The sequence below is a fragment of the Pleurodeles waltl genome, chromosome 7 (assembly GCF_031143425.1).
Source record: "Pleurodeles waltl isolate 20211129_DDA chromosome 7, aPleWal1.hap1.20221129, whole genome shotgun sequence".
NCBI lineage: Eukaryota > Metazoa > Chordata > Amphibia > Caudata > Salamandridae > Pleurodeles > Pleurodeles waltl.
The window spans coordinates 1273134119-1273159300 of NC_090446.1; the positions used below are offsets into that span (position 1 = coordinate 1273134119).

At 43.9% G+C, this 25182-nt stretch overlaps 1 protein-coding gene across 3 annotated transcripts in view; it reads right to left on the reverse strand.

The window, feature by feature from the left end:
* Positions 1-20313, reverse strand: part of LOC138246163 (E3 ubiquitin-protein ligase TRIM39-like) — a 138694-nt gene extending 118381 nt beyond the window's left edge. Inside the window, exons 1-2 of one of the 3 annotated variants that reach the window (XM_069200472.1) lie at positions 19901-20313; positions 4574-4669 (exon numbers count right to left, since the gene is read on the reverse strand). In XM_069200472.1, coding sequence (XP_069056573.1) covers positions 4574-4669; positions 19901-20212 — 408 coding nt within the window. In that variant the 5' untranslated portion in view covers positions 20213-20313. Of the gene's footprint in view, positions 1-4573; positions 4670-19792 lie in introns of all 3 variants that reach the window. The other 2 variants (XM_069200471.1, XM_069200473.1) reach the window with 2 other exon arrangements.
* Between the last annotated feature and the right edge of the window lie 4869 nt (positions 20314-25182).

Consider the following 25182-nt stretch of genomic DNA (forward strand, 5'->3'; position numbering starts at 1 on the left):
ATGCCAGTGTACATTTTATTGTAAACTACACCCCAGAGGGCACCTTAGAGATGCCCCCTGAAACCTTAACCGACTATCTGTGTAGGCTGACTGGTTCCAGCAGCCTGCCACAACCGAGACATGTTGCTGGCCCCATGGGGAGAGTGCCTTTGTCACTCTGAGGCCAGTAACAAAGCCTGCACTGGGTGGAGATGCTAACACCTCCCCCAGGCAGGAGCTGTCACACCTGGCGGTGAGCCTCAAAGGCTCACCCCTTTGTGCCAGCCCAGCAGGACACTCCAGCTAGTGGAGTTGCCCGCCCCCTCCGGCCACGGACCCACTTTTGGCGGCAAGGCCGGAGAAAATAATGAGAATAACAAGGAGGAGTCACTGGCCAGTCAGGACAGCCCCTAAGGTGTCCTGAGCTGAAGTGACTAACTTTTAGAAATCCTCCATCTTGCAGATGGAGGATTCCCCAATAGGATTAGGGATGTGACCCCCTCCCCTTGGGAGGAGGCACAAAGAGGGTGTACCCACCCTCAGGGCTAGTAGCCATTGGCTACTAACCCCCCAGACCTAAACACGCCCTTAAATTTAGTATTTAAGGGCCTCCCTGAACCTAAGAATTTAGATTCCTGAAACTACAAGAAGAAGAAGACTGCTGAGCTGAAAAACCCCTGCAGAGGAAGAACAGAAGACACCAACTGCTTTGGCCCCAGTCCTACCGGCCTGTCTCCTGCCTTCCAAAGAAACCTGCTCCAGCAATGCTTTCCAAGGGACCAGCGACCTCTGAATCCTCTGAGGACTGCCCTGCTTCAAGAAAGACAAGAAACTCCCGAGGACAGCGGCACTGCTCCAAAAGAACTGCAACTTTGTTTCAAGGAGCAGATTTAAAGACCCCTGCAACTCCCCGCAAGAAGCGTGAGACTTGCAACACTGCACCCGGCGACCCCGACTCGACTGGTGGAGAACCAACACCTCAGGGAGGACCCTCCGGCGACTCCGAGACCGTGAGTAACCAAAGTTGTCCCCCCTGAGCCCCCACAGCGACGCCTGCAGAGGGAATCCCGAGGCTCCCCCTGACCGCGACTGCCTGAACTCCATTTCCCGACGGCTGGCAAAGACCCTGCACCCGCAGCCCCCAGCACCTAAAGGAACGGAACTCCTGTGCAGGAGTGACCCCCTGGAGGCCCTCTCCCTTGCCCAGGTGGTGGCTACCCCGAGGAGCCCCCCCTTGCCTGCCTGCAACGCTGAAGAGATCTCTCATAGGAAACCATTGAAAACCCGACGCGTGTTTGCACACTGCACCCGGCCGCCCCCGCACTGCTGAGGGTGTACTTTTTGTGCTGACTTGTGTCCCCCCCGGTGCCCTACAAAACCCCCCTGGTCTGCCCTCCGAAGACGCGGGTACTTACCTGCTGGCAGACCGGAACCGGGGCACCCCCTTCTCTCCATTCAAGCCTATGTGTTTTGGGCACCTCTTTGACCTCTGCACCTGACCGGCCCTGAGCTGCTGGTGTGATAACTTTGGGGTTGCTCTGAACCCCCAACGGTGGGCTACCTTGGACCCAAACCTGAGACTTGTAAGTGATTTACTTACCTGACAAAACTAACAAAAACTTACCTCCCCCAGGAACTGTGAAAATTGCAGTGTCCACTTTTAAAACAGCTTATTGTGTTTTATGTAAAAAGTATACATGCTAATGTAATGATTCAAAGTTCCTAAAGTACTTACCTGCAATACCTTTCAAATGAGATATTACATGTAGAATTTGAACCTGTGGTTCTTAAAATAAACTAAGAAAATATATTTTTCTATAACAAAACCTATTGGCTGGATTTGTCTCTGAGTGTGTGTTCCTCATTTATTGCCTGTGTGTATGTACAACAAATGCTTAACACTACTCCTTGGATAAGCCTACTGCTCGACCACACTACCACAAAATAGAGCATTAGTATTATCTCTTTTTGCCACTATCTTACCTCTAAGGGGAACCCTTGGACTCTGTGCATGCTATTCCTTACTTTGAAATAGCACATACAGAGCCAACTTCCTACAGGTTGGTTGAAAGATTTAACCAGACCATAAAAGGCATGATTGGAAGACTCCTTGAAAAACGAGATCGGATGTCTTACTTCCATGTCTACTGTTTGCCTACAGGGCAGTCCCAAAAAAGGGAGTAGGATTCTCTCCATTTTGAATATTTGCTTGGGCATCGTTAGTGGACCACTGTGCCTTGTAAAGGAAGGCTGGGCAATACCTCTGAAAGAGCTCAAGCAGGACATATTGGACTATGTGCTTGGCCTACATTCAAGAATGGGAGAGTACATGGCAAGCCAAACCCTTCAGGCCAGCCACATGCTACAAAGCACTGGTATGACCAAAAACCTGCTATGGTGGAGTTCCAACCAGGGCAGAAAATTTGGGTGTTGGAGCCTTTGGCTCCTAGGGCTCTCCGGGACAAGTGGTCTGGGCCCTATCCTATTCTTGAAAAGGAAGGGGAAGTCACCTACTTGGTTGAATTAGGCACTTGCAAAAAAAAACAAAAGAATAATTCATGTCAACCTCCATAAACCCTTCTATGACAGAGTTGTTGTGACCATGCTCATGGTTGCAGACGAGGGACAGGAAGAAGAGAGTGAACCTCTCCCTGATCTCCTCTCCAACAATCCCCAAGATGGTTCTGTGGATGGAGTGGTCCTGTCAGACACCCTCATAGAGCAACAGCTGGCTGATTCCAGGCAATTCCTCAACCAGTATGAGATATTCTCACTGACCTCTGGTAAGAATGATTTGGTATACCCAGGATGTGGACACTGGTGACAGCTTGCCTGTCAAGAACAAAATGTACAGACAGTCAGACCATGTCAGGGGAAGCATACAGACAGAAGTCAAGAAAATGCTAGACGTGGGTGTCATTGAACCCTCAGAGAGCCCCAGGGATAGCAAAGTAGTTTTAGTCCCAAAACCCAACCATTGGTCACTACTCCCCTACAAGCTCACTAAATGTAGTATTTAGTGGGCACCCCTAAACCTGCAGATCAGATTCCAATGACTCAAGATGACCATTAACAGTGAAGACCCAAGGCTGGAGAACAGTATTCCTGCTGCACAAATATAAAGGCACCAAACTGTGCCTGCTGCACTCAGGACTCAATAACCACCGCTGAAGGTTGCTCGGACATCAGATGAACTCTATAAATCCCCAGAGGACCACCACTCCTAAAATTTCTAAAAATTGCTGAAGATCTACCTGTAGAGTGAAGGCATCACTCTTTGCAACAAAAAACCCAAAGACCAGAGAAGTCCAGTTCACTGACTGGTTGCTGACGAAAGGAGCGAACAGCGCAGCTGGACGAAATTCCACCTGATGGACCCGGAGGACACATCCTGCATGTGTGCCACGTTTAGTGGCACTGCGACCTCCAGTGGCTGAACCTTGCAATAGCCAGTGGTACTAGACCCCCAATGTCAGACACCCAGAAGGAAAGTTCACTCCGGACTCCAAAAGGACCAGGAGCAAGCCCCAGTAAAGGGACTTCAGGATCCATAAGTATCGCCCCCCAGAGTGGCTCTGCTGTCCTGCAAACTACCCTTAAAGTGACCTGCCTCCTGCTTCCAAAGGGCACCTTTGCGCACAGCTCTTGGCTTACCTATCTGCTCTGCACCTAGCCTCCCTGGGCCCTGCACCGGAGAACCAGCTGTGCTCTAAGAGCCCTCCACCCCTTGCAACCTCTACACTCCAAGGGGACCCACCGGACTAACCTTGAAGTCCACCGGTGCATTGCTTTTCCAAGTGGTCCCCTGACGTGGTCTTGCACCAACTCCAAAGACTTTTCAGCAGCTCTTCCCGCCAAAACCAGGAGATGCCCTAACTTTCCCAGCTGGTCCACGAGACTTCTTCACGACTTCTACCTAAAAGCAAAAGGAGACCATGGTAAACACATTGCCTGATTTTATATGTATTTTTAAAATGTTCTCTCACTTATTCCTATAGTGCATAATTACACACAGAAACAAGACATTTTCTTAACTTTGAAAAATCATAACTTAAAAAGTACTTACCCAATTTTGATGATTTTCATCTTAAACATTTTATAAAAAGCTGGAGTATGTTTGTAAATTGGTCTTGAGTTATTCCTTTGAGTGTGTGTCTTCATTGATTGATATTGTGAATACAACAAATGCTTTGCACTTCTCCAACATTGGCCTAACTGTTCGACCAAGCTACCATAAAAAGCAGAGCACTAGGTGGTCTAGTTTTTGCCTCTGTAATCCAATGTATGGTTGCCCAGACTCTCTGTGCAGTGTTCCTGGTTTTGCACACTACATAGAGAGCCAGCCTCCTACAGGTGCTTTGCAAAGTTTTCACTGGATATAGATGAACCTGACTTTTTTTTAAATATTATACACATCTCTAGACAGTACACTCAGAAGGACAAATTACACATCCAGGTGAGTTATTCTCCATTAAGTACGAACGGGTCAAATGCATGCAGTATACTAGTGCCATAGCAGCTCTTCTACTTATCACAGCTCTGAATTTCTCTTTTCCGGGATGCATTGCTCATTGCTTTCTCTGTATTCACTTACATTTAATGCTTTAAATTTGATCTTCTCCTTTGACTGCTGTTCCAGAAATTCATTCATTTCCTTTTTCAGTGGATCTAACCAACTCTTGCACTTTACCTGCAGAGGAAGATGCGTAAGTATTTAACTACATGCCTTACAATACAATTTGAGTGCATATGTAAATATTTATGACACGTAATTTCACACAAAAATATTTTGAAGAACTCCGTTGTGCATTTCGGATTAGAAATCAGAATACAAAAACAGAACAGGTTACAAACAAGGAAGGAAAACACAAACACAAGAAAGATTTCAAACTGAAAACTTGCAAAAATAAATGAAGGAAATGTGTTGTTGATATCATAGGCATGTACTTATACATTAAGGCATGCAACAGAAAGAGGGACATATAGGACATAAAGGCCCTCAATACAAGTTGGCCACTATCTGACATGATAGTTTTTGCATCTGACTGGGAACTGAAGGAAGTAGATGAATCACATTTTGCATCTTTGCTGAAAGAGTTGATTATGCTGTTTTGCTGGTTGATGTATGCAAGGCACACTGACATTGTTGACTGCTGAGTAATGTTGCCTCCTTGTGATTGGTTGGTTTACTTCTCTGAATTAAATACCCATCTTGAAATTGTCCTTCTCTATAGTAAATACTGTATGATCTCACGCACAATGAAAGCGAAACTCGCTACCAAGCAAAACCTTAGCCAATCTAATAATAGCGTTTATTTAGAATGGCGTTACATAACTGTATCATTATTTTAAAAAAACCTGTACTTGAAGGTTTTGAGTAAGGATTGAAGTAACTCCTTTACTTAAATGTTTTTCTCTCATAAATATGTCAAGGACTACAGCTTGCAGCATTCAGAAGTTCACAACCAATCAAATAGGTGGGAGCGTATTTGATCAGCAACGGGAAAGCGAGAAGAGCCTGGACTGGTAGAGGGAACTCGTATCTCTGGCTGTAGCATGATCTCAACCGAGTTCTGACAGAGGTGGTGTTTCAATTCAGACAGAAAGCTCACCGAGCAAGTGACCTACGAATCCCATCCCATGACAGGCTATCAATAGAATTAAAAAAAATACACGGTCCAAACCTCTCTTTAAGTTAATGTATTGTGCTTCTCATTCATGTTGGCAAAACCAGAATAGGAGCGTTTGGTAAAAACAAAAATAATAAACTCCTGATAGGTTAGAGCGCTGAAAAATCAAGGGAAGGGATTTTTAAATCTGCACACTTCTTTGCATTTTTGTTACTCTATACATGCCAAAACATAGAATACCATTGGCTGCAAATGGCACTAAATGCAATTTGGGCAGCAGCCGTCAGTAAAAAAGAAGTTGGGTGCCCTAAATAGACTATTTGACAGGTGTGACATAATTTATCCTGTTAGTGTGCAGGCCACTGTCTGGCATCACCTTCCCCTCATCATATAGTTGCCAGTCACTTCAGAAAACACTTTCCACCCAGACCAACTCTCCCTTTGATGGTGGGAGCTATTCTTGGGAAACAAATGTGACAGCAGGTCTGCCCAAGCCATTGTGGCACGGCAGAACTTCCATCATTTTATAGCTATTCCAGAGACAGACCCTCCTTCTTACAAGTTAGGAGTTTTCTCTGAGAAATTTTCTGGGCTTATTATGCCTGGTGCCGCCATGAAATACCTGGGTAGAATTGATGCTAGTGGGAATGAAGGAAAAAAAAACTAAAATAGGTGGCCACTCTGATAGAAGGTGCTGTCGGATCCATCACGTGATAAACCCACCCTTCCTCTAAATGAGGTGGGAGAACCAGGAGGGCAGACAGGGCATCCACAAATTATTCAGAGGTCTGCTAATCCTCTCAAAATGCACCTAAAAGGCATGAAAAAAAAGACATTACTGCCAAGATACTCAGGCCCTCATTCCGACTTCGGTGGTCTTTTCACAAGACCACCGAAGTTGCAGGGCGCCAGATGACCCCCAGTGTTGGCGATCCAAAGATTACGAGTGGAGTCAGATTTCCGCCTGTTTGCAGGTGGGAATCCGACACCGTTGGCCTGGTCAGTGGCAGAAGAGTGGTGTTTCCACCGCCATGCCAACAGGACACCGTGCAGCGGTTTACTGAACAGCGGTGGGGTGCCGGTGGTGGAAAACGCCAAGACCCATCCCCTCCCGGACAACCACCTCGCCGAGACAGACAGGTGGAATATCTGAAAAAGAGGGGGGGCTGTGTGCATGGTGTGCGCATATGTGTAGCAGTATAGGAGTGCGTGTGTGTAGGTATGTGTGCAAGCGTGGAGGGTGTGTGTGTCGAATGGAAGAGGAGGAGAGGGGGGTGCAAGTGTGTATGCAGAGGGGTGGGGGTATCTGTCTGAGTGCGTTTGTGTGCAAATGCGGGTGTCTGAGTGCATGTGTGCGGTTGGGGGTGTGTGTCTGCATGTGTGCGTTTGGGGGTTGTGTCTGCATGTGTGTGGATGTGGTTGTCTGCATTTATGCAGAGGGGAGGAGGTGTGTCGGGTTGCGAGTGAGTAGGTGTGTGTATTGGGATGCATGCATGTGAGGGTGCATGTGTGCAAGTCTGCGATTGAGTGGTGGTGCTTGTGTGGATGCATGCGGATGGGTGTGTGTGTGTGCAAGTGTGCAGATGGGGGGGTGCAGATGAGGTTGGGTGTCTGAAGGTGTGTGAATGTGTGGGGGTGCAGGTGCCAGCAACAGGAATGGAGATTCACAGACGCAGAGAATCATGTACCCACTCACAGACCCACTCAGAGCCTCATGCACACACTCACAGACCCACTCAGAGACTCTCACACATTCACTCACAGACCCACCCAGAGATTCACACACCTACTCACAGACCCACTTAGACAATCATGCACCCACTCACAGACCCACTCACAGAACCACTAAGGGACTCACACACCAACTCATAGTGATGTCACTGACCTGGTCATGAGTGTTGTAATATGTGAGGTCATAAGCAGCGCAATGCAGGGGCATAAGTTATAGTTAGCTCAGGTAATTATAACTGCTGAATTTCACTGGTTTTGTACAAGTGAAATGTGAGCCTAACTGTAACATCTTAGCAACCTTTGTTTTTTTCAGTAAAAAAATATGTATATATTTATATATTATTATATTTAAATATTTTATAAACTATTTGGTCCCAGAGTTCCGAGGTTCCAACTGCGCCCATCTGAGTTGAGCTTTAGCAGCCCTTAACAACCGCAAAACTAATCCTCACGGTTGAAAGGATTACTCAGACAATCCTCTGATGCAAATGCAAAATTTTTATTTAACAGCTTCCCCAAGCAAATTTTGGATTTGCATCATAGGAGTATTTGAGTAATCCTTTCGACCATGAAGATTAGTTTTCCTTTGACTATTGTTTAAATAATATTTCCATCACTGGACACATATTGACAATTATTGAGTTCGTCCCTAGATGTTGTTGGCATGCTTCTGTTTTTTCATTGATGACTTATCTGTCTATAATTTGCGTGGTGTATATATATTCTAAAAGTTGGCTGGGCACACTATGTAAATTGGAGCCATGACGAAGACTTGTAAGAGTTGAAACACGTTGAAGGTTGCTAAAACCTTAATACAATTACAATTGTAGAGTTCCTCAAGTGCGGTGAAATTATTTTTTGAACTGCTGATGTGACCCTTGTCACCTGCAGTGGAGTGCACCGCCACGACTTCCTGATGCATTGTTTGTATATATATTCATTCTTACTTTTAAGGGTTTCAGCCAGCAATCTTAATCAATTGGTCTGATGTTGTGTGATTCACATTTCTTTCCGTCCACTACAGCTTCCAGCAAGGGACACTGGGTCAACTTATTCCATCCATTGCCTAACCTCACACTGTTCCCTTAAGTGGCCGGGGCTTCTTTTGCAATGTGTGCTTTTTGGGACCAGAGAAAAGCACTCACAAATTTAGATGGGAAAGAAGACAAGCATTGGCAAAACCAATAGGTTTCACCTATGCGAGATCTATTGGCTTTGTCAATGTTGTTTTCAGCCATGTTGTACAGCAGTGCAGCTGCTGTGCAGTATGGTTAAATGCAACAAAGGATGCTGTTTCCTGGGTGATAGGGGAAAGAAAGAAGAACGTGACGCATGGGCAGAGCTGCTATCCTTGGAACTGGGGAAATAGGTTTGAATCCTGGCATAAGCTCAAAATCTTGTGATTCTGGGCAAATCACTTAATTTCACTTTTCTTCAAAAGATAAAGGATGTGAAGTTGTGGAACGCAAATCTCTCTTATGTAAAGCACTGATACTTTCAGGTGGAGTTCGCCCAAAAAAACAAGAAGTAGTATTTCAATCACAGCACAAGCAGTGGATGGACTGATTAACATTAATTAAACTGTAATTTGTCCATGGGTATATTCTTCCAAATTGGAAGGCAGAAAAAAAGAGTGATAACGTTGCCAACAAATGATAAGTAATGAGTGGGCTAAAAGTCCCTTTTTAGAGTGTTTTTTTTATGCAATCGATCGTCGCCATTGCATGAGTGCTGCCTGCAGGCACGGCCTAATAAAGTAATGCAATTACAATTTGTATCTTTGTTTGCTTTTAAAATCAGTAGGACCACCATGCGGAGACAGACTAAAACTGGCCAGCTTTAGAAGTATTGTGTGGCAGGACACAAGGAACAAACACCGTTTCAGCATCCCTTATTGAGGCTCTCTATGCTAACTGCAGGTTTTTTTCAAGACACAAGTCAGGCACTGAGAAAATAAATTTGAAAAAAAAAAAATAATAATAATAATAATAAACCAAAGACTGCCCCTGCAATGAAGTGGCCTCTTCTGTTTGGATAACTATACTGAGCTTGGGCAGAATGCTGTTACTAACAGAAGGAAGCCAATAGCTGAAATGAGCTAATTCACTGATCCATGCTTTATGCTGTGATGGGAGAAAGAAAAATTAAAATGATAGTTGAGTAGACAAATAAATAAAGAGGTCTTACCGAAAGCCTCCATATATACACATATGCATTTTTTTCTTTTTAAGGAAAAACAAGAATGTCAGACCTAAAGTAGGGCCTACGGAAGGGCTTATCAGTTCCAAGGACAAGTTAACAATTCTTCCAGCAGATCTGACTACTGATTATATCCCCTTACCTCTGGGAAGCTGTCTGTCAGGCAGACACCATCCTTGGTTTTGCAGCAGTCCTTTGGGTACTCTAGCTAGCACCCCCTCTTCAGCTGAGGAGTTGACAGGCAGGAGATGTGGGTTTTCTGTCTACCTTTGCAGAACTAGTTTAGGTAGTACCCCTTTCACGTGTCCTTCTCAGTCTGTCTTTCGAACTCAGCCTTCATCTAGAGTGATGCTTTTCACAGCAGGACTGTCTCCAGTTTGTAGCACTCACAGCAGAGACACAAAGAAGTGCAAGCTGTTTCCACCTCGACTATCAACGGGGACATCTGACAGTGATCAGGAAGAGAGACAAAGGGCTGCTCCACTTCTAAAGGATTCTTCATACCCTTACACAGATACTACAGCACCACCCCTCACTCACTAAAGAGTTGTCTCAGGAAGACTAGTCACCATCCTTCTGTATCAGAAAGGACCTGCTTGAATTTATAAGGTGAAACCGGTCTCCTGTTTTCCCACTTCACTGATTGGGTTCCCCCCCTCAAGTCTCAGAAATGTCACCAAAACACATCCACTGTCCGCAAAAAGCAACCTCACTTCAATCTTGCGCACATAAACAGGCCAGGGCTGATACTAATCAAATCCACTGGCCTATTTTCTGGTTCACTCATGCACTGCAAACTAATTTCTCTAGGACACATAAATAGGTCTTTTGATTGGAATTTTTGTATCCGTCTCATGATGTGTCTATGTATAGTGTCTACTGTTTACACTGTATAAATAAGCACTACAAGATTTTGGTTATTTTTGGAGCTAGCTATACCTGATTTCATTGTCTGGAAGGTTTATATATAAATGATTTCAATGAGATACAGAAAAGAATCTTTGGTCTAATAATAATTCAAGAATTATTGTCAACTGATTTATTCCAAGATATTCACCCCTTGCAAATCACTAAGTATAATTTGGTTAGCTAAATATGGCCCAAAACTTGTGAGGGTTACTTGGGCAACCCCCTATAGTTGTTAACATCAGGAAGACTAGTCAGCATCCTTCTGTATCAGAAAGGACTTACTTGAATTTCTAAGGTGAAACCTGTCTCCTCTTTTACCACCTTACTGGCAGGGTTTCCTCCCTAAAGTCTCAGAAATATCAGCAATACACTTCCACAAAGCAACCTCACTTCCATCTTGTGCACATGAACATGCCAGGGCGTATAAAAAAAAAAATCTTTTTTTTTTTTATAAAAAACGAATACACTGGCCTATTCTCTGTCTCACTCGCGCATTGCTAAATAACTCCTTTAGGATGCATGAATATGTCCAACCCACAGGATCTCAGAGCTAGGATTCAGGGTTTACTGTTAGCAGTAGAACTTTGGGTGAATGGGCTAGTAGGCTTCCATTCACCTGCACAAGTTAAAAGGCCTGGTCAGACTATAATTATAACATAACATGGTATGTTGCTACCACTATTCTACATGAAACTTGTGACAGGGATAGTAGTTCTTTTGTCACCAGGAGGGCTCCTCTGGTGCATCCCACAAGGTCCAAGACAAGTCTAGAAACCATTGTGAGTCAAGGGTAGACTAGACTTTCGCACACACATTGGATAAGTATGATGCGGGGCCACAAATTAAAAACCCAGGATCACAAATACTCACAGCTTAGGTATGCAGTGCTGGGGCATAACAGTGAAACATGCCTGGGACATTCCTGTCTCACCAAATGCCTCTCCCAGATCAGATAACACAGAACCTTACTCCACTGTTGTAGAAGTCTAATCGTTGGGTCAATAAAATTAGAACTTTACTTTACTGTGGAATCTTGGCCTTGCAATGAGATCTACCATCTCAGCAACTTGTGATTTTCACTCTTCATTGTCATTAACCCCCTACGTGGATTATGGTCTTTGTTTCAACCAGATATGGGAGAAACCTTTTAAATACCTACACTATGGCAAAGCACTCTTTCTCAATTGCTGATCAGTTCTACTCTCTGGCTAGTAATCTCCAGGTAAGAAAAGCTACTTGATACTTATCGTCAAGTTGAGCCAGTGCAACATCCAACTGCCTTATTTAAGGCATCCATTAACACAATGAAGGATTGACTGTAGTCTGGAGCCTTCAGTACAGATGTATTGCTTAGTGCTTTCTTCAGTTCCTCAAAGGCCTTTTGACACTCAGTCCATATTACCATCCTGGGTTGCTTCCTGGATGTCAATACTGTAAAATGGACTACCAGCACCCCACAGTTGGCTGCAAAGTTTTGTAGTAAGCTGTGAGTCCTGAAAAGGCTCTCACTGGTGTGCAAGGCTAACCAAACCCGAAAATGGATGCTTTCTATCATGGCTCGTTCGGTCACAACACAAATACAGTATAATCCACAGTAACTGGCCAACAAGAGACGCCTGCTGTCCTTGGAAGTCACCGATGATCATCAGTGATGGTGGAAACACCCGATGCCATGAGAAGACCCGTGGATGGAACTCAAGGCTGTGCCTTGACATCATGGTGCCAAGTGCAAGGGTGTGGAATTTATTAAAATATCTACTTGTCCATGAGACAGGTTCCTTCATAAATCTAATTGTCCTGTAAAAAAATATCTACTTGCCCCTTTGGTGCCATGTAGTGTGGCAACAAATTATGGCACCAATCTCATAGTAGAGCTCTGATAATAGCCTTTCTGATTATGCCAGGGCTCATACTATATTAGGGCTTGAATACTACCAATTTCTTTATTTTGTTACCTTTTTTTAAACCTATTAACTTGCATGTTTTAAGGATTTTCCCTCACTCTTTTCTAATCATTTCCCATACTGAGAAAGGTTGGAAGTTTACTCCTGACAAGGTTCAGAAGTAAAACTTCTTCCACCATTGGGAAAAACATTACTAGAGGGAAAGTGAACTTGCAAACCCTCAACAGATTTTCGCAGGGTTGTGGAATTCCTATAGCCCGACACCCAGGACATATTGCTTGATGTCAAGGACAACACACTTTCTTGTTTTATTGTCCTTGGGACAAGTAGGCCCAACCCCCTGCAGCACAAATTCTTTGGCTGACAGTTTATAGCGAGGGGGAACATTGCTTTTGTAACAATTATTGTTGTGGGAGCTACCAGGCCCTCATCATTTTAACAAACATTGGCAAAAAGCAAAAAGTGCTTTTGGGTCGCAAAAAGCACACTTTGCCACAGTAGTTCCTCACAACTGAAGAAAACTACTTTGCATGCCATTACGCTCCTTGTAGAAGAGCAAAATGCTATCAATCACAGTAAAGCCGAAATCGAAGTTTAATAAAAACAAAATCTCTTGGTTAACACCAGACCTAATTAGGGGTCCAGTTCTTAAAAGAAGTCACAAACATGCATCCATGGTATGTCTTTGAATTAGTGACTTTCATGAAACTAAAATTTAGAGTAGATCAGGAAATCGTACTCCAAGAAAATATTTGTGAACTGTATTTTAGCATGAGCAAATATGGTTGTGTAGATTTGCTCAAGTGAAAATATATTGAACATTTACATGTTCACTTTGCCTCCAACCACATTTTGCCCAACCCTGGAAGAGCTTGTACTTCTGCTCTTTTCAGGAGTAAATTTACAGCCTTTCTCTTTATGAGAAAAGATTAGAGAAGAGCTGATGAAAATCCTTAAAACATGCATGATAGAAGGTTTGCACAGACACAAAGGCATTCCAGCCCTGGAACTATTGCTTACTGCTTCCTCCAGCCCCAGTTTGTAGATCTATGAAAAGGTGTCAAAATAAGGAAATTGCAGTAATTACACTTAAAATTGCTAGTATTCAAGCCCTAATATAGTATTAGCCCTGGCATAATCAGAGTTCTTACATAATAAGATTGCTTCCATAATTTGTCGCTGCACTACATGGCACCAAACGGATACGTAGACTTTTTTTCTAGGACAATTAGATTTAAGAAGCAACCTGTGCCATGGACAAGTAGATGGTTTTTTTTTTTGTTTTATTCCACACCCCTGTTTTCGCATGATCAAATCTAGACCTGCATGTTTGCTCCTGCTAGAATACCGTTCAAAAATATTTTCTAGGACTACGATTTCCTGGTCTACTTCTGTAAATTCCTGTGAATTCATGAAATACGGAAATCTGTACTCATACAAAGACATATACCATGGGTGTACTTTTGTGAATTAGGCCTGTAATTAGGTCTGGTGTTAACCAAGATGTTTTGTTTTCTTAAAATTATATCTCTGTCCCTCTATAAAGCTGTCTTCGCTGTGACTGATCCTACTTGCAGAACCCGCTCCTACTCAGTGCTTGGATACACTCACATGTGACAAGTTCCATGCTCTACAAATTCATGCTACATTACATTTCATTACATTCCAATAAGCACAACCTGCTCTTTCACAAGAGGCACACCGGCACATAAAGCAGTTTTGTTCAGTGCCAGGAACTACTGTGGCAATGTGTGCTTATTGCGACTAAAGTTATTTTTGCTTTTTGCAAATATTTGTTACAATTGTGAGGGCCCAGCAGCTTCCACAACAATTAAGTTTTACAATAGCTATGTCAGAACAGACACACATTGACAAAACCAAAAGACCGACCATCAATGCTGGACCTTTTGGCTTTGTCAGTGTTTGTTTATTTGCATGTTTCCCATGATCTGGTAGAAACTGGTTACACAGACATTCCATTATAAATATTCTTTTCATTAATAAACACATTTTACTAAATGATGGTTCAAAGAAATAGTGTCTATGTTTCGCAGTAGTTTTGCAAAATGCTTTTTTTCTAGTTGCATTTTTGGTGAACACAATTTTGAAAGCATAAAATCATCAATCTTGTTTTCAAGCTTCTGCAAATATTAGCATTTAATCAGAGAGCATTCGGGGAACATTATATGTAGCCCCATATTTTAAACTTTGCTAACGTGTGTTTTTTTACTGGAACTACAGTCAGTAGTGCAGTACGAGCTTACATTTATTTAGAAAGCTCACCCTAATAATAAAGACTTTGCACTAATAAACCTTAAATACAATTTCGAACAGCATTAACATGCAGACACATGCAGGCAGTTCCTTTCCCTGCCTTTTAATGTGGTACTGTATATTGGCAGCCAAAGGGTTTGTGCTGCAGGGAGTTGGGCCAACTTGTCCCAAGGACAAAATAAACTTTAAAACTTGTTGTCCTTGACCCCAAACAATGGGGGTGATTCTAAGTCCGGCGGGCGGCAGAGGCCGCCCGCCAGACTTCCCCCACCAAAATACCGCTCCGCGGTCGAAAGACCGCTGAGGGTATTTTGTGATTTGCCCTGGGCTGGAGGGCGACCGCCAAAAGGCCGCCCGCCAGCCCAGAGCAAATCAACCTTCCCACGAGGACGCCGGCTCAGAATTGAGCTGGCGTAGTGGGAAGGTGCGACGGGTGCAGTGGCACCCGTCGCGTATTTCAGTGTCTGAAATACAAAGTGGGGCCCTCTTACGGGGGCCCCTGCAGTGCCCATGCCATTGGCATGGACACTGCAGGGGCCCCCAGGGGCCCCGCGGCACCCCCTACCGCCATCCTGTTCCTGGCGGGAGACCCGCCAGGAACAGGATGGCGGTAGGGGGTGTCAGAATCCCATGCTCTGCCGCCATGGAGGATTCTGTAGGGCAGTGGAAAACCGGCGGGAGACGGCCGGTTTTCCTAGTCTGACCGCGGCCGAACCGCCGCGGTCAGAATGCCCTGCGGGGCACCGCCGGTCTGTCGGCGGTGCTCCCGCCGACCCTGGCCCCGGCGGTCTGAGACCGCCGGGGTCAGAATGACCCCAAATATGTCCTCAGCGTCAGGCTACATGAATTCCACACCCCTGAACTGACCTCTCATGTCAGGATGCTGTTTCTGTCATTAGTGGATAGCTGAAGTCTTCCACTTACTAAGTACAACGCTTTGGTGGTAAGTGTTCTTAAACCCAAGAAGCCAGTAGATTAATGCTCCTAATATAGACCGCTCTCTGTATTAAACCTGATACCAAGATACTCACTGTAGGACCAGACTGGGCCCTTTCTGCAGGGTCACCCAAGATTTTCAACTTCCTATGCTGAAACTATTTTTTGGGATTTTAGAACTTTGTGTACTTTACATCTGTTAATCTGTGGTAAAGTGCTTATGCTAACCTTTGGAAACATGGTATGATTAATATAAATCCAATAGGCACATTTAATTTACCCTTAAGTCCCTAGTACATGGTACAACACGCACCCAGGGCCTGTACAGGAGATGCTAAAAGAAGGTTTCAGCACACATTGTGCCACCCACTAAAGTAGCACTGTAAAACAAGTCTTAGGCCAGCCACTGCAGAATGTGACCTGGCAAACATTTGCCAGGTCTAACTCTTCCTTTTTAATACTTATGCATCACCCTAAAGCAGACTCTTCAGGCTCACAGGGCAGAGTGCATGTTTTTTAAAAAGCAGGATGTGTACACTTGAGTGTTACATGTCCTAGCAGTGAAAAACTCCCAAAGTAATTTTTCACTGTAGCAAGGCTATCTCTCCCAGAGGCTATTACTCGGTTACCTTCGTACACTTAATAAGTCATAATTCCAGTTTGAGAACAGATAGAGAAATACTCATTTAAATTGTAATTTAAAACTCTCTTTAATAGTAAAGTCAGAATTTCAGTTATTATTATGAAAATGCCACTTTAGGAACCAAAGACCTGGACCAAATATGTCATTCTGCCAGTGTCCAGGGTCACATGACTGTGAATGGCTCTCCTGTGGCGTGTTATGTATTCCTTTCAGACCTGGAGACAAAATTACTTTGGGTGTGGGTTAAGGTGTTTCTCTCCTGAGCAGGGTTGGCTGGGGGTTGTACTTTGGCCTTCCTGAGCTTCAATAGGTATCCCGCGAGTTGTGCCTACCCCTTTCCTGAGATCTATGGCTGCCTACCCTACCACTGACAAGTGCAGCTCACACCTAAGCCTGTCTGCTATTGTACACCTACAGATTGGAGGCAAACCCAGGAAAGGGGAGTGGTTAGACAAAAGGGCATTCCCCACCCACAGGCCAGCTCTGGGTATAACAATGGCACCCTCAGAACTTCTCATCAGAACACTCCTTGGCCAGTGAAAGAGTCAGAAGGACTGCCCTGCCGTCTGATGAAGGAAGGCCGAATATGCTTGTCTTGAACACACAATCACCAGATGTGACTTCAAAGGTCAGTTGGCTAATTCGAGTTTGACCTATAGGCACACAACAAGCTTCCAGAGGCCTTCCCTGCAACTGCCCAGCACCAAGTGCATCTGCATGAGGCCTGCTGCTGGCCTTAGCTGAAGTGAGTCCTGATCTCCAAGAAGAGCGCCCGGAGGTCCTGAACCCTCGGCTGGCATCGGGGTGTACTCCTTCTGCTTCAAAACTGATCTAGTGGTGAAAATCCAGCAGTTTTGGGCTATTTTTGAGCAGGCTTCCCACTTCAGCAACAATTGCTGTGTCTCACTCCAACACAAAGTTCTAACACTGACTTGCTCTTCATGCCAAACAGAGACCCCATGTGTTTCCCAACAACACAAAGCTCCAGCAATGACCTGCTGGTGACAAACTACTAGTGGTCACCGACATTGGGCTCTAGCTGAGGCTCCTGTGTTAATTTGGATTTTGCAAGTTAAACTTCTCACTGAGATGCATCTGGTCCCTGTATCTGACTTTAAAAAAAAAAAAAAAACAGAACAGAACTCACGTTCTAGGGATTGGGTTTTTGATGCTTTGGTGTAATTTTATTTATTACAATTGCCTCTATTTTTTCTAAGTTGGTTTGGTATTTTTCTTGTGTTGTGGTTTCACTTATTCCTGAGTGAGTGCTGCACAAAAACTTTCCATATTGCCTCTAATTTAAGATGGAATACTTTGTGCCAAACTACCAGAGGGTTAAGCACAGGTTTATTAGTGACTTTTGTGGTTCACCCTGACAAGGATTGTGTTTATTGCTGCAGTGGGGCTCTTGAACCTCTCAACTAATAACCACATTTCTTACACTTGCTAAGTTTTTAGCTAAGCAGATTTGCCCCTTTATGCCGGATATTGATTTTAGCTCATCAGTTGGGCTTTATTCCAGGGAGATAGATAGCATGCCATCTCAGAACTATTGTAGATGATTTCACAATCAGATACTGATGTTAATGCAGATGCAGTGTTCTTAGTCACCAAGAAGGTATTGGACTCAGTTGAGCTGTAGTTTGTGTTGCTATGCAGAAGAAAATAGGAGTCAGAGGCATGTTCCTTATTTCGTGCTTGATCATCACATAGCACAGGGCCAGTTTGTACATTACTGGATGCATGGTCCTTCACATGTGTACCTTCTGCCAGTATTCTTGGTCACATGACTAAGTCTTCAGACAAGCTTCCAGTACCTTATCTGCTTCCGGTATCTCACGCTTTTCCATCTTGAGCAGTGCCGGCACAGAGACTGGACTGATCCACTGACTATCTTGTCCTGGTCTCTGCAAATCGGGAAAGCTCTCAGTCTCTCTCCGAAACTGACATGCATCCTTGATTCTAGGTGCAGGACTTCAGCGAGGATGATGACATATTTCTTGCTGCTCTGCTGGGCCATATTGGCAGGGATCCTATTAAACACTGAGTTCTTGTTAACACAGCTGATGCGGTCCAAGTTATTTTCACTTCTGATCCTGGTACTAAACCAGGGGCATTTACATTATTGTCCAAGAGACACCCAGCACTTTGCTTCTCTCTGGGCCCTACATTAACTGTGGCCAACTTGTCACTGATTTTAACCCCAACTCAAGCGATTGGGTACTCTATGTCCTCTCCACTGGCCACTAAGCCTGTGCCATTAGCACTAGGGATAATATCCTCAGGTTTGAGGCACAGCCTCTCAACCATGGTTCTATGAGCTCCTCTACCCCTTAGGGAATGCACCTTCCTCCTACTGATACTACCCTCCAGCATGGACCACATTGTGTTTAGATAAATGTGCTTCAGAGCATATGGAACTCTATGCCAGATGTCCATAGCAACTAGGTTAAGTACAACTTGCTGTCCTTACATCTTTGTAAGTACTGAGCTGGTTTCACCCTAAACCTTCTAATCAGGACCTCTTTCATCTGCTCATACACCAAGGCACTGTGGTATAGCACCATCTTTGGCATATTTTCCCCCAACTGTTGTAATATGTGCTTTGCTGGGCTTAGACCTCTGTGATTATAGTGGCTTACCCCAGTTGACAAATCTTTGCCTAACGGTCCCTGGTATATAGTGTAGAACATGGACCCAGGTCCTGCAAGTTAAATGCCACCTGTAAACTGCAGCACCTACTGTGGCACCCACAGAGCTGCTTTCCTCAAGTCTCAGGAATGTCAGTAGATACACTTCCACTGTCTGGGAAAGCACTCTCATTTCCTTCTTGTGCACACGAACAATCCAAGACCCTACAAGCCTGTGCCATTCTGGTTCACTCGGGCACTGCATACCTCTTTATGTTACATGAATATGTAGAGGAGCATGGAATCTCGGCGAAAGAATTCTGGTTTCCCAGTTAGCAGCAGAACTTTGGGTGAATGGACCAGTGTTCTCCCATTCACATGGTGCAGATGAAGAGGCCTGGTCAGACTATAATTATTACAAAACACAATATGTTGCCACCCGTGCGATATATACTTTAGAAAAAGAAGGGGACATGTAAAAGTGTATTACAGAATACGTGAACTGTTTTTAAGGCTTGCTGCAATGTATCCAATTTTTTGTGAATGTAGTCCAAAAACACACACAATGTTGCCTCTTTCCAGTTTTATGATTCCAAAGGAGGGTTAACTTGTTCCACACACTTTATGTCCCCTCAGATCTACCAATACAACCTGTGGCTTTCATTGGATGTATTTGTTGCGTTAACAATATTGCCCATTTTTCAAGGGGCGGGGCGCCCACCAACTTCCCTGGTAGAAGACGGGCTCACTTTATCTAGTCTGACGCAGCTATGTACGGCACCACACCACTTCGAATCACCAGCGGCCACGTATGTAGGAGGAAAGAAACTACAAATCGCAGAATGCAAAGGCGGGCTAACTAAAAGGACAGCACACGTTCAAGATGCTATCTAGTGCTTGTCAGCACTGCAATTATGGGCATATGATATGAAGCACTCAGACTAAAGTGTTCCATACCTTAAACTCCTGAGCGGCCTCCTCCATGGGAATGACCATGTGAGATCTGTGGTCAGTGGACAGGCTGCAAACAACACAGATTGACGCCATATCGTCTCTACAGTACACCTTCAGCTTCTCGTCGTGCTTGGCACACAGGCCAGCCTCCAGAGACCTCGCCGACTGCAGGGCCAGCTGTTGTGTTATGCGCACAATGTTCTTCAGCTGCCTGTTCGCTTTGAGGCTTCCCCGGTGACACAGCTCCCTGCACTCGGGGCAGGGGAGGCGGCCGTCTGCTCCGTCCCAGCACTGAGAGATGCATGCCCGGCAGAAGTTGTGCCCGCACTCGGTGCCCACCGGGTCACTGAAATACTCTAGGCAGACGGGACAGGTAGCTTCCTCCTGCAGACTCGCCACGGGGCTGGCCTCAGACTCCGCCATACTTACCTGGAGAACTGTGACGCTGAAGGTTTCACTTTCAATTCATAAGGATTTGGAGACGGGGAGCTGTGGGTAGGCCGCCTCCTCTTTTTACAATAGAATGAGTATTCTGTGAAAACGCCCTGCCCACCAGCCTCAGCTCCACCTTCTCCGTCTTTATTTCCCGCTCATATGCACCAATTATTTAATTATAACAATCATGCCTAAAATTGATAATTTAGAAATGTTGAGTTGTGACACTCCCAAATTGATCCACGTGATGTTTAAAATGTCTAGCCAGGGCCTAGTTTTTTTTTTATCTATATCAAATATGTATGCTTGCTTCTTCGATTAGCTTAGCTTATACCGACTCCAATAACGTAAGCAACGTCTTCAGCCGCCCCTGGCTTTTTCTTCTACTGCGCGGTACATTATGGGATTTGCAGTTTTCTATTTTTTGTATTCCGTTGGTTCAATAATCCCAGACTGCTAAATTTGGTTACTTCAAAACCAGTCCATATTGAAAGTGTGACGCTTGATATGTAACTTGACAAATATTAAAATGCTACCAAGTTCAGATACCCTCAACAACGACGTTATTATTTCAATGAAATCACAGGGTCTGTGAAGAGACGGAGTCAGGATGGTGGGGAAAATATATTTGATTTTCAAATTATGGGGTACAAGTGAAGTGATGCCTCTAATCTCATAATATCAAGGGACTGGTCTGGTTTTGTGAACTACTGGAATGGCGTTGCTTTTTAATTAATTTTTATGGATAAAGACTTTTAACAGACCTAATTTACATGTAAAGACTTTGGGAAATTATTATTCTATGCATATTTCAGTGCCTATCACTGATGTATCTACTAACAATACTTTTTCTATCCCATTGGGATCAAGTTTGATTTCTAATTCTTTTTGATGTTTCCATCCCAATAGGTTGGATCCCTTTTCTGTAAGATATACATTATGTACTGTATTCCTGTCTTTGAATGGAATTCGCATATTTACCATTCCTATCAGAGGAGTGGGGTCTTTATTATATCCTCCTGGTTTTATATCTGAAGCATCGAGGAGTGATACTACTTTGCAGCATGTCTGACCTTCTGCGGCGCAACAACTGTGTGCCTGGTGATGTTATTCTCGCTGATGTAGCTTTGATGCCATTCATGTCTGCTCCAACTCCTTACATCAACGTGCATTACGGGGAGAAGATTCTTTTTGACGACTTAACCTACTGACTATGAGAAGATCACAGGGGTGAAGACATTGCTCTGTCCCCTGCACAGCATCCCATCCTCATCGTCACTCTGTGGAGACAGAGTCAGGATGGTGAGGAAAATACCTTTTATTTCTAAATTATTAAGTACAGGTGAAGTGATGCCTTCAGTCTCATAATCTCCGCTCTGCACCTCACAGAACCAAAACCTTTCCAGGGCGCTCCCAACATTCGAAAGGGCACTTCACTGGAATGTACCAATGAACAGGGATTAAGAGGGGTAGGGAAGGGAGTGATGACGCAGAAAAAGAAGGTCCGACATATATTCATACATACCGTGTAATCAATACATATAATGAAGTGTGATTTTAGTAAAGAAAATAATGTACGAGGGAAATTGTGCCCTCGGGTAGTTCGCCATCATTGTAAACGAGCTTTATTAATCATGAAGTATTGAAAATGTAGTAATCCGTCATAATCGCAAATGTATGCCATGATTTCTTGTTTGAAAACTGTTTTGCTTAGCTTAAATTTAGTACAGGCTTTGGCCTAGTTGCCTGGTTTCAAATTCTAACTGCGTGGTTTTTCCTTGAACTAATGAAACATATATTCTTGCTTGAAGTTGTATTTTTCCAGTAGAGCTGACTGGTACACTTATCTCCAAGGTTTCGTACTAGGCCGGTTTCATCCCCTTTGATACAAGGTCAGTCTCTGCAGGTGCGGACAATGAAGGTACAGATAGTAAAATAATTGGCAAACCATGTTACAATTTGTGTTCCAAGGCTCCAAGGACAGTGTATGCATAAATGAGCGCTAGTAAAAGACAATTTTGATTGGACAATTTGAAGCCAACCTATGAACCCTCCAATGGAAGACCCTGCAGAATTTGGAATGTTTCTTACTTAAACCCACCGGACAAAGAGAAGTCAGCCATTTTCCTCGATGCCAGTTTGAAGCCTGATGCCAGACTCCATTTTGGACGACACCCTAATGCCCTTTTCTCTATCTGAGAGAAAGAGACTTTAAGAATTCTCACCCTAGAGACTTTAACTTTGATTTGCCCCCGTCTTGCCCATGCAGTAACTTTGCCCCATTCTCCTTGCCGCTGCAAGGAAGCTTGCCCTTAACTTTGCCCCTTTGAAATTTGCCCCATGCTGATCAACCGGTACCTGAAGGACGAAGACTTTTCTTGAATGCTGATTGTATTTGGTAAATATGAAAGGATAAATGTATTATGCATTGTGTTTTTCCTTTTAGGTACCAACTGCTAATTTTGATAGGGTCCTAGCTAGAAGTTTTCCAAATTTGTGTTGACTAAATTCGTTTTGCATGAAGTCCCACATGCCAATGCTAATTAGAGGTTAGTTGAGGTACTCATTCGATGTATCATGCTAATTTGAAATCTTGTTATGCTGACCAATGTATGCAATTAGTCAAATACAGTTAGTCATATTGGTGATTTGCATTGCGATAACAGAGTGTATCATTATTCAGATTTTACGTAGATTGCGTTTCTTCCGCCGTTATGGACAGCTAGTAATGTTCATATACATATATCAATTGGTTTTGAGACATATATACATCGTGCTAGCTTTGTTAATATAGGGAAATAAATTCACTAACTTTTAATAAACTGGTGTGGTTATTCATGACTGAAAGGTCATGGTGCGCCGAAATACCAACTGTTATTGATTTCTGATGTGCTATATTGATCTATTAATTGAGTATTGATTACCAATTGTAATAGTTATTGATTATTGATCTGAGTGACTCAACTATTTTAGGATGAGGAGAGCCCGACTCAGTTAAAAGATTCACCGACCTCCAACATGTCCAGGTACAGGTAATTTATAAAGGCAGGACGCGTTATCAGTAGATGGTAGCAGAGATTGATGGTTTAGCCCTTTGGGACCCCATCCGAACAATAGACAGAGTCAAGTTAGAATTTTCTTTGATAAAACAAGTTGGAGAGATGATGATGCCCTAAGTCCCCAATGACTTATCCGGAATCTCGGAGCTTGCGAATGAGGAACATGGAGGTATGAGAATGGTCTCAGCGTTTCTAGTGACGGTATGAGTGAAGTTAGGGTTTCGCGCTTGCACAGTTTATCGCCGCAGATTAATTGAGAAGTTTGTGAGGATTTTAAGGGGGGTTAAAAGATATTAGAGGAGTGTTACTCTAAAAGTGTGAGAGTAGGGAAGTCGCCGAACTTCACGTGTGTGTAGCGCTTTGAGCAGAAAAAATTGTCCACGTGGTTGTTGATGTTGAGACGGGCCCTGCGAGGTCAAGAGACTCCGGAGTATGTTGAAAAGTGTATGTGACACTTGTTTGATGTTGTGATCTGGTCAGGTTTAATAGGTTGATCGGGCGTGGTCAACAAGTCGGTATGAATGTTGCGGAGTGAAAGAAAACTTCGACATTGAGATTTGACGAATTCTAAAGTGCACTAGAATAGTTCATTGATCAGTTGAGAGTAAAGTTTGCAGGTCAAATTTTGCTTGCGAAAGTGGGAAACCGAGAAAGATGGAATAACTGCTGAGGCTAGTGAAAAATCCCTAAGGTTTCTGAAGCGATTGTATTACCTTTCCTGTAGTAAACCGACAGATCTGTTTTATTCTTTTGGTTAAGTGCTCGCGTTATATTGCAGAAATTAGTTTATGAGTGAAGCCGAATGAAAAGAGGACAAGCCGCGGGACTTTGTCAGCCGCAGTGTGTGAGTGTGACGTCACTAGGAGCCGCGCTGGGATAGATCGGTTGGTGAGAAGGGTCGCGCACGGATTGGACGCAGTCCGTGAATCGCAATTGGAAGGGGAAAGGCAAGCGAAGAGTATTCCGGGAATTAAAGTCGCTTATTGATTACTTATTTTAGAAAAACAAAAGACGGAAAGATGAAATTTTTCAAAGCATTTAAGGGTGCCATGAGGGGAGATGTTTATATTAAAGCAAATGTAGGAGAAGAAACACCGCCTGAGGGTACACCAGCCTACATCGTCATTGAAGAAAAGGGTGTAGCACCATGTCTTTGGTTAAAACAATGGTGCAAATTAACAGAGAAACATGAAAGTGTAGCGTTCCCTATCCACGGGTCGTTTAATCTAGGAGTTTTAGAAAATCTGAGATTTGCGCTATATGATATGAAAGTACCTCCAAGACCAGCACAGTTTGAGGCACTAGCAATTTGGGAGCTAATAGCTAGAAACCAACAACAAAAGAAATTTGAGACAAGAATAAGAAAAGTAGAAAAGACACTAGCGGATGCTAGATGGGACAGCACACAAAAGGTTTGGAGATCAGACGTATTGCAGGGGATTAAATTGTTTCCAGCGATTACTGATGAAGCGGAGACGGAAGGAAGGAAAGCCACCTATAAGACAAACAGGAGTCAGTCCAGAGAGAGAGAGAACAATAGAAACTCGAAAAGGGGAGACGAGTCAGATGATGAAGAGTTCATTATACAATTGCTGAATGATCGCCCACCACCATATGTGGAAAGCGAAAAAGGCTCAAGCATTAGTACTGCCCCTCCAGAACCGATACAGGGTAATGTAACACCAAATTTGAGAATATCTCAGAGGCCGAGCAGCTCCGACATGCCTTTCTCACCACAAATACCACAGATTCAGAGAATGAACCCAGACGTGCCGACGTTGAAACCTGCTGATAACTATCAGCCACAGGTTCAAAGGCACTGTTGTGATGAGCATAACATGGGAATGACTTCTGATTCAATGGCGCAGGGAGGACAAAACTATCAGAGACCGACATTGA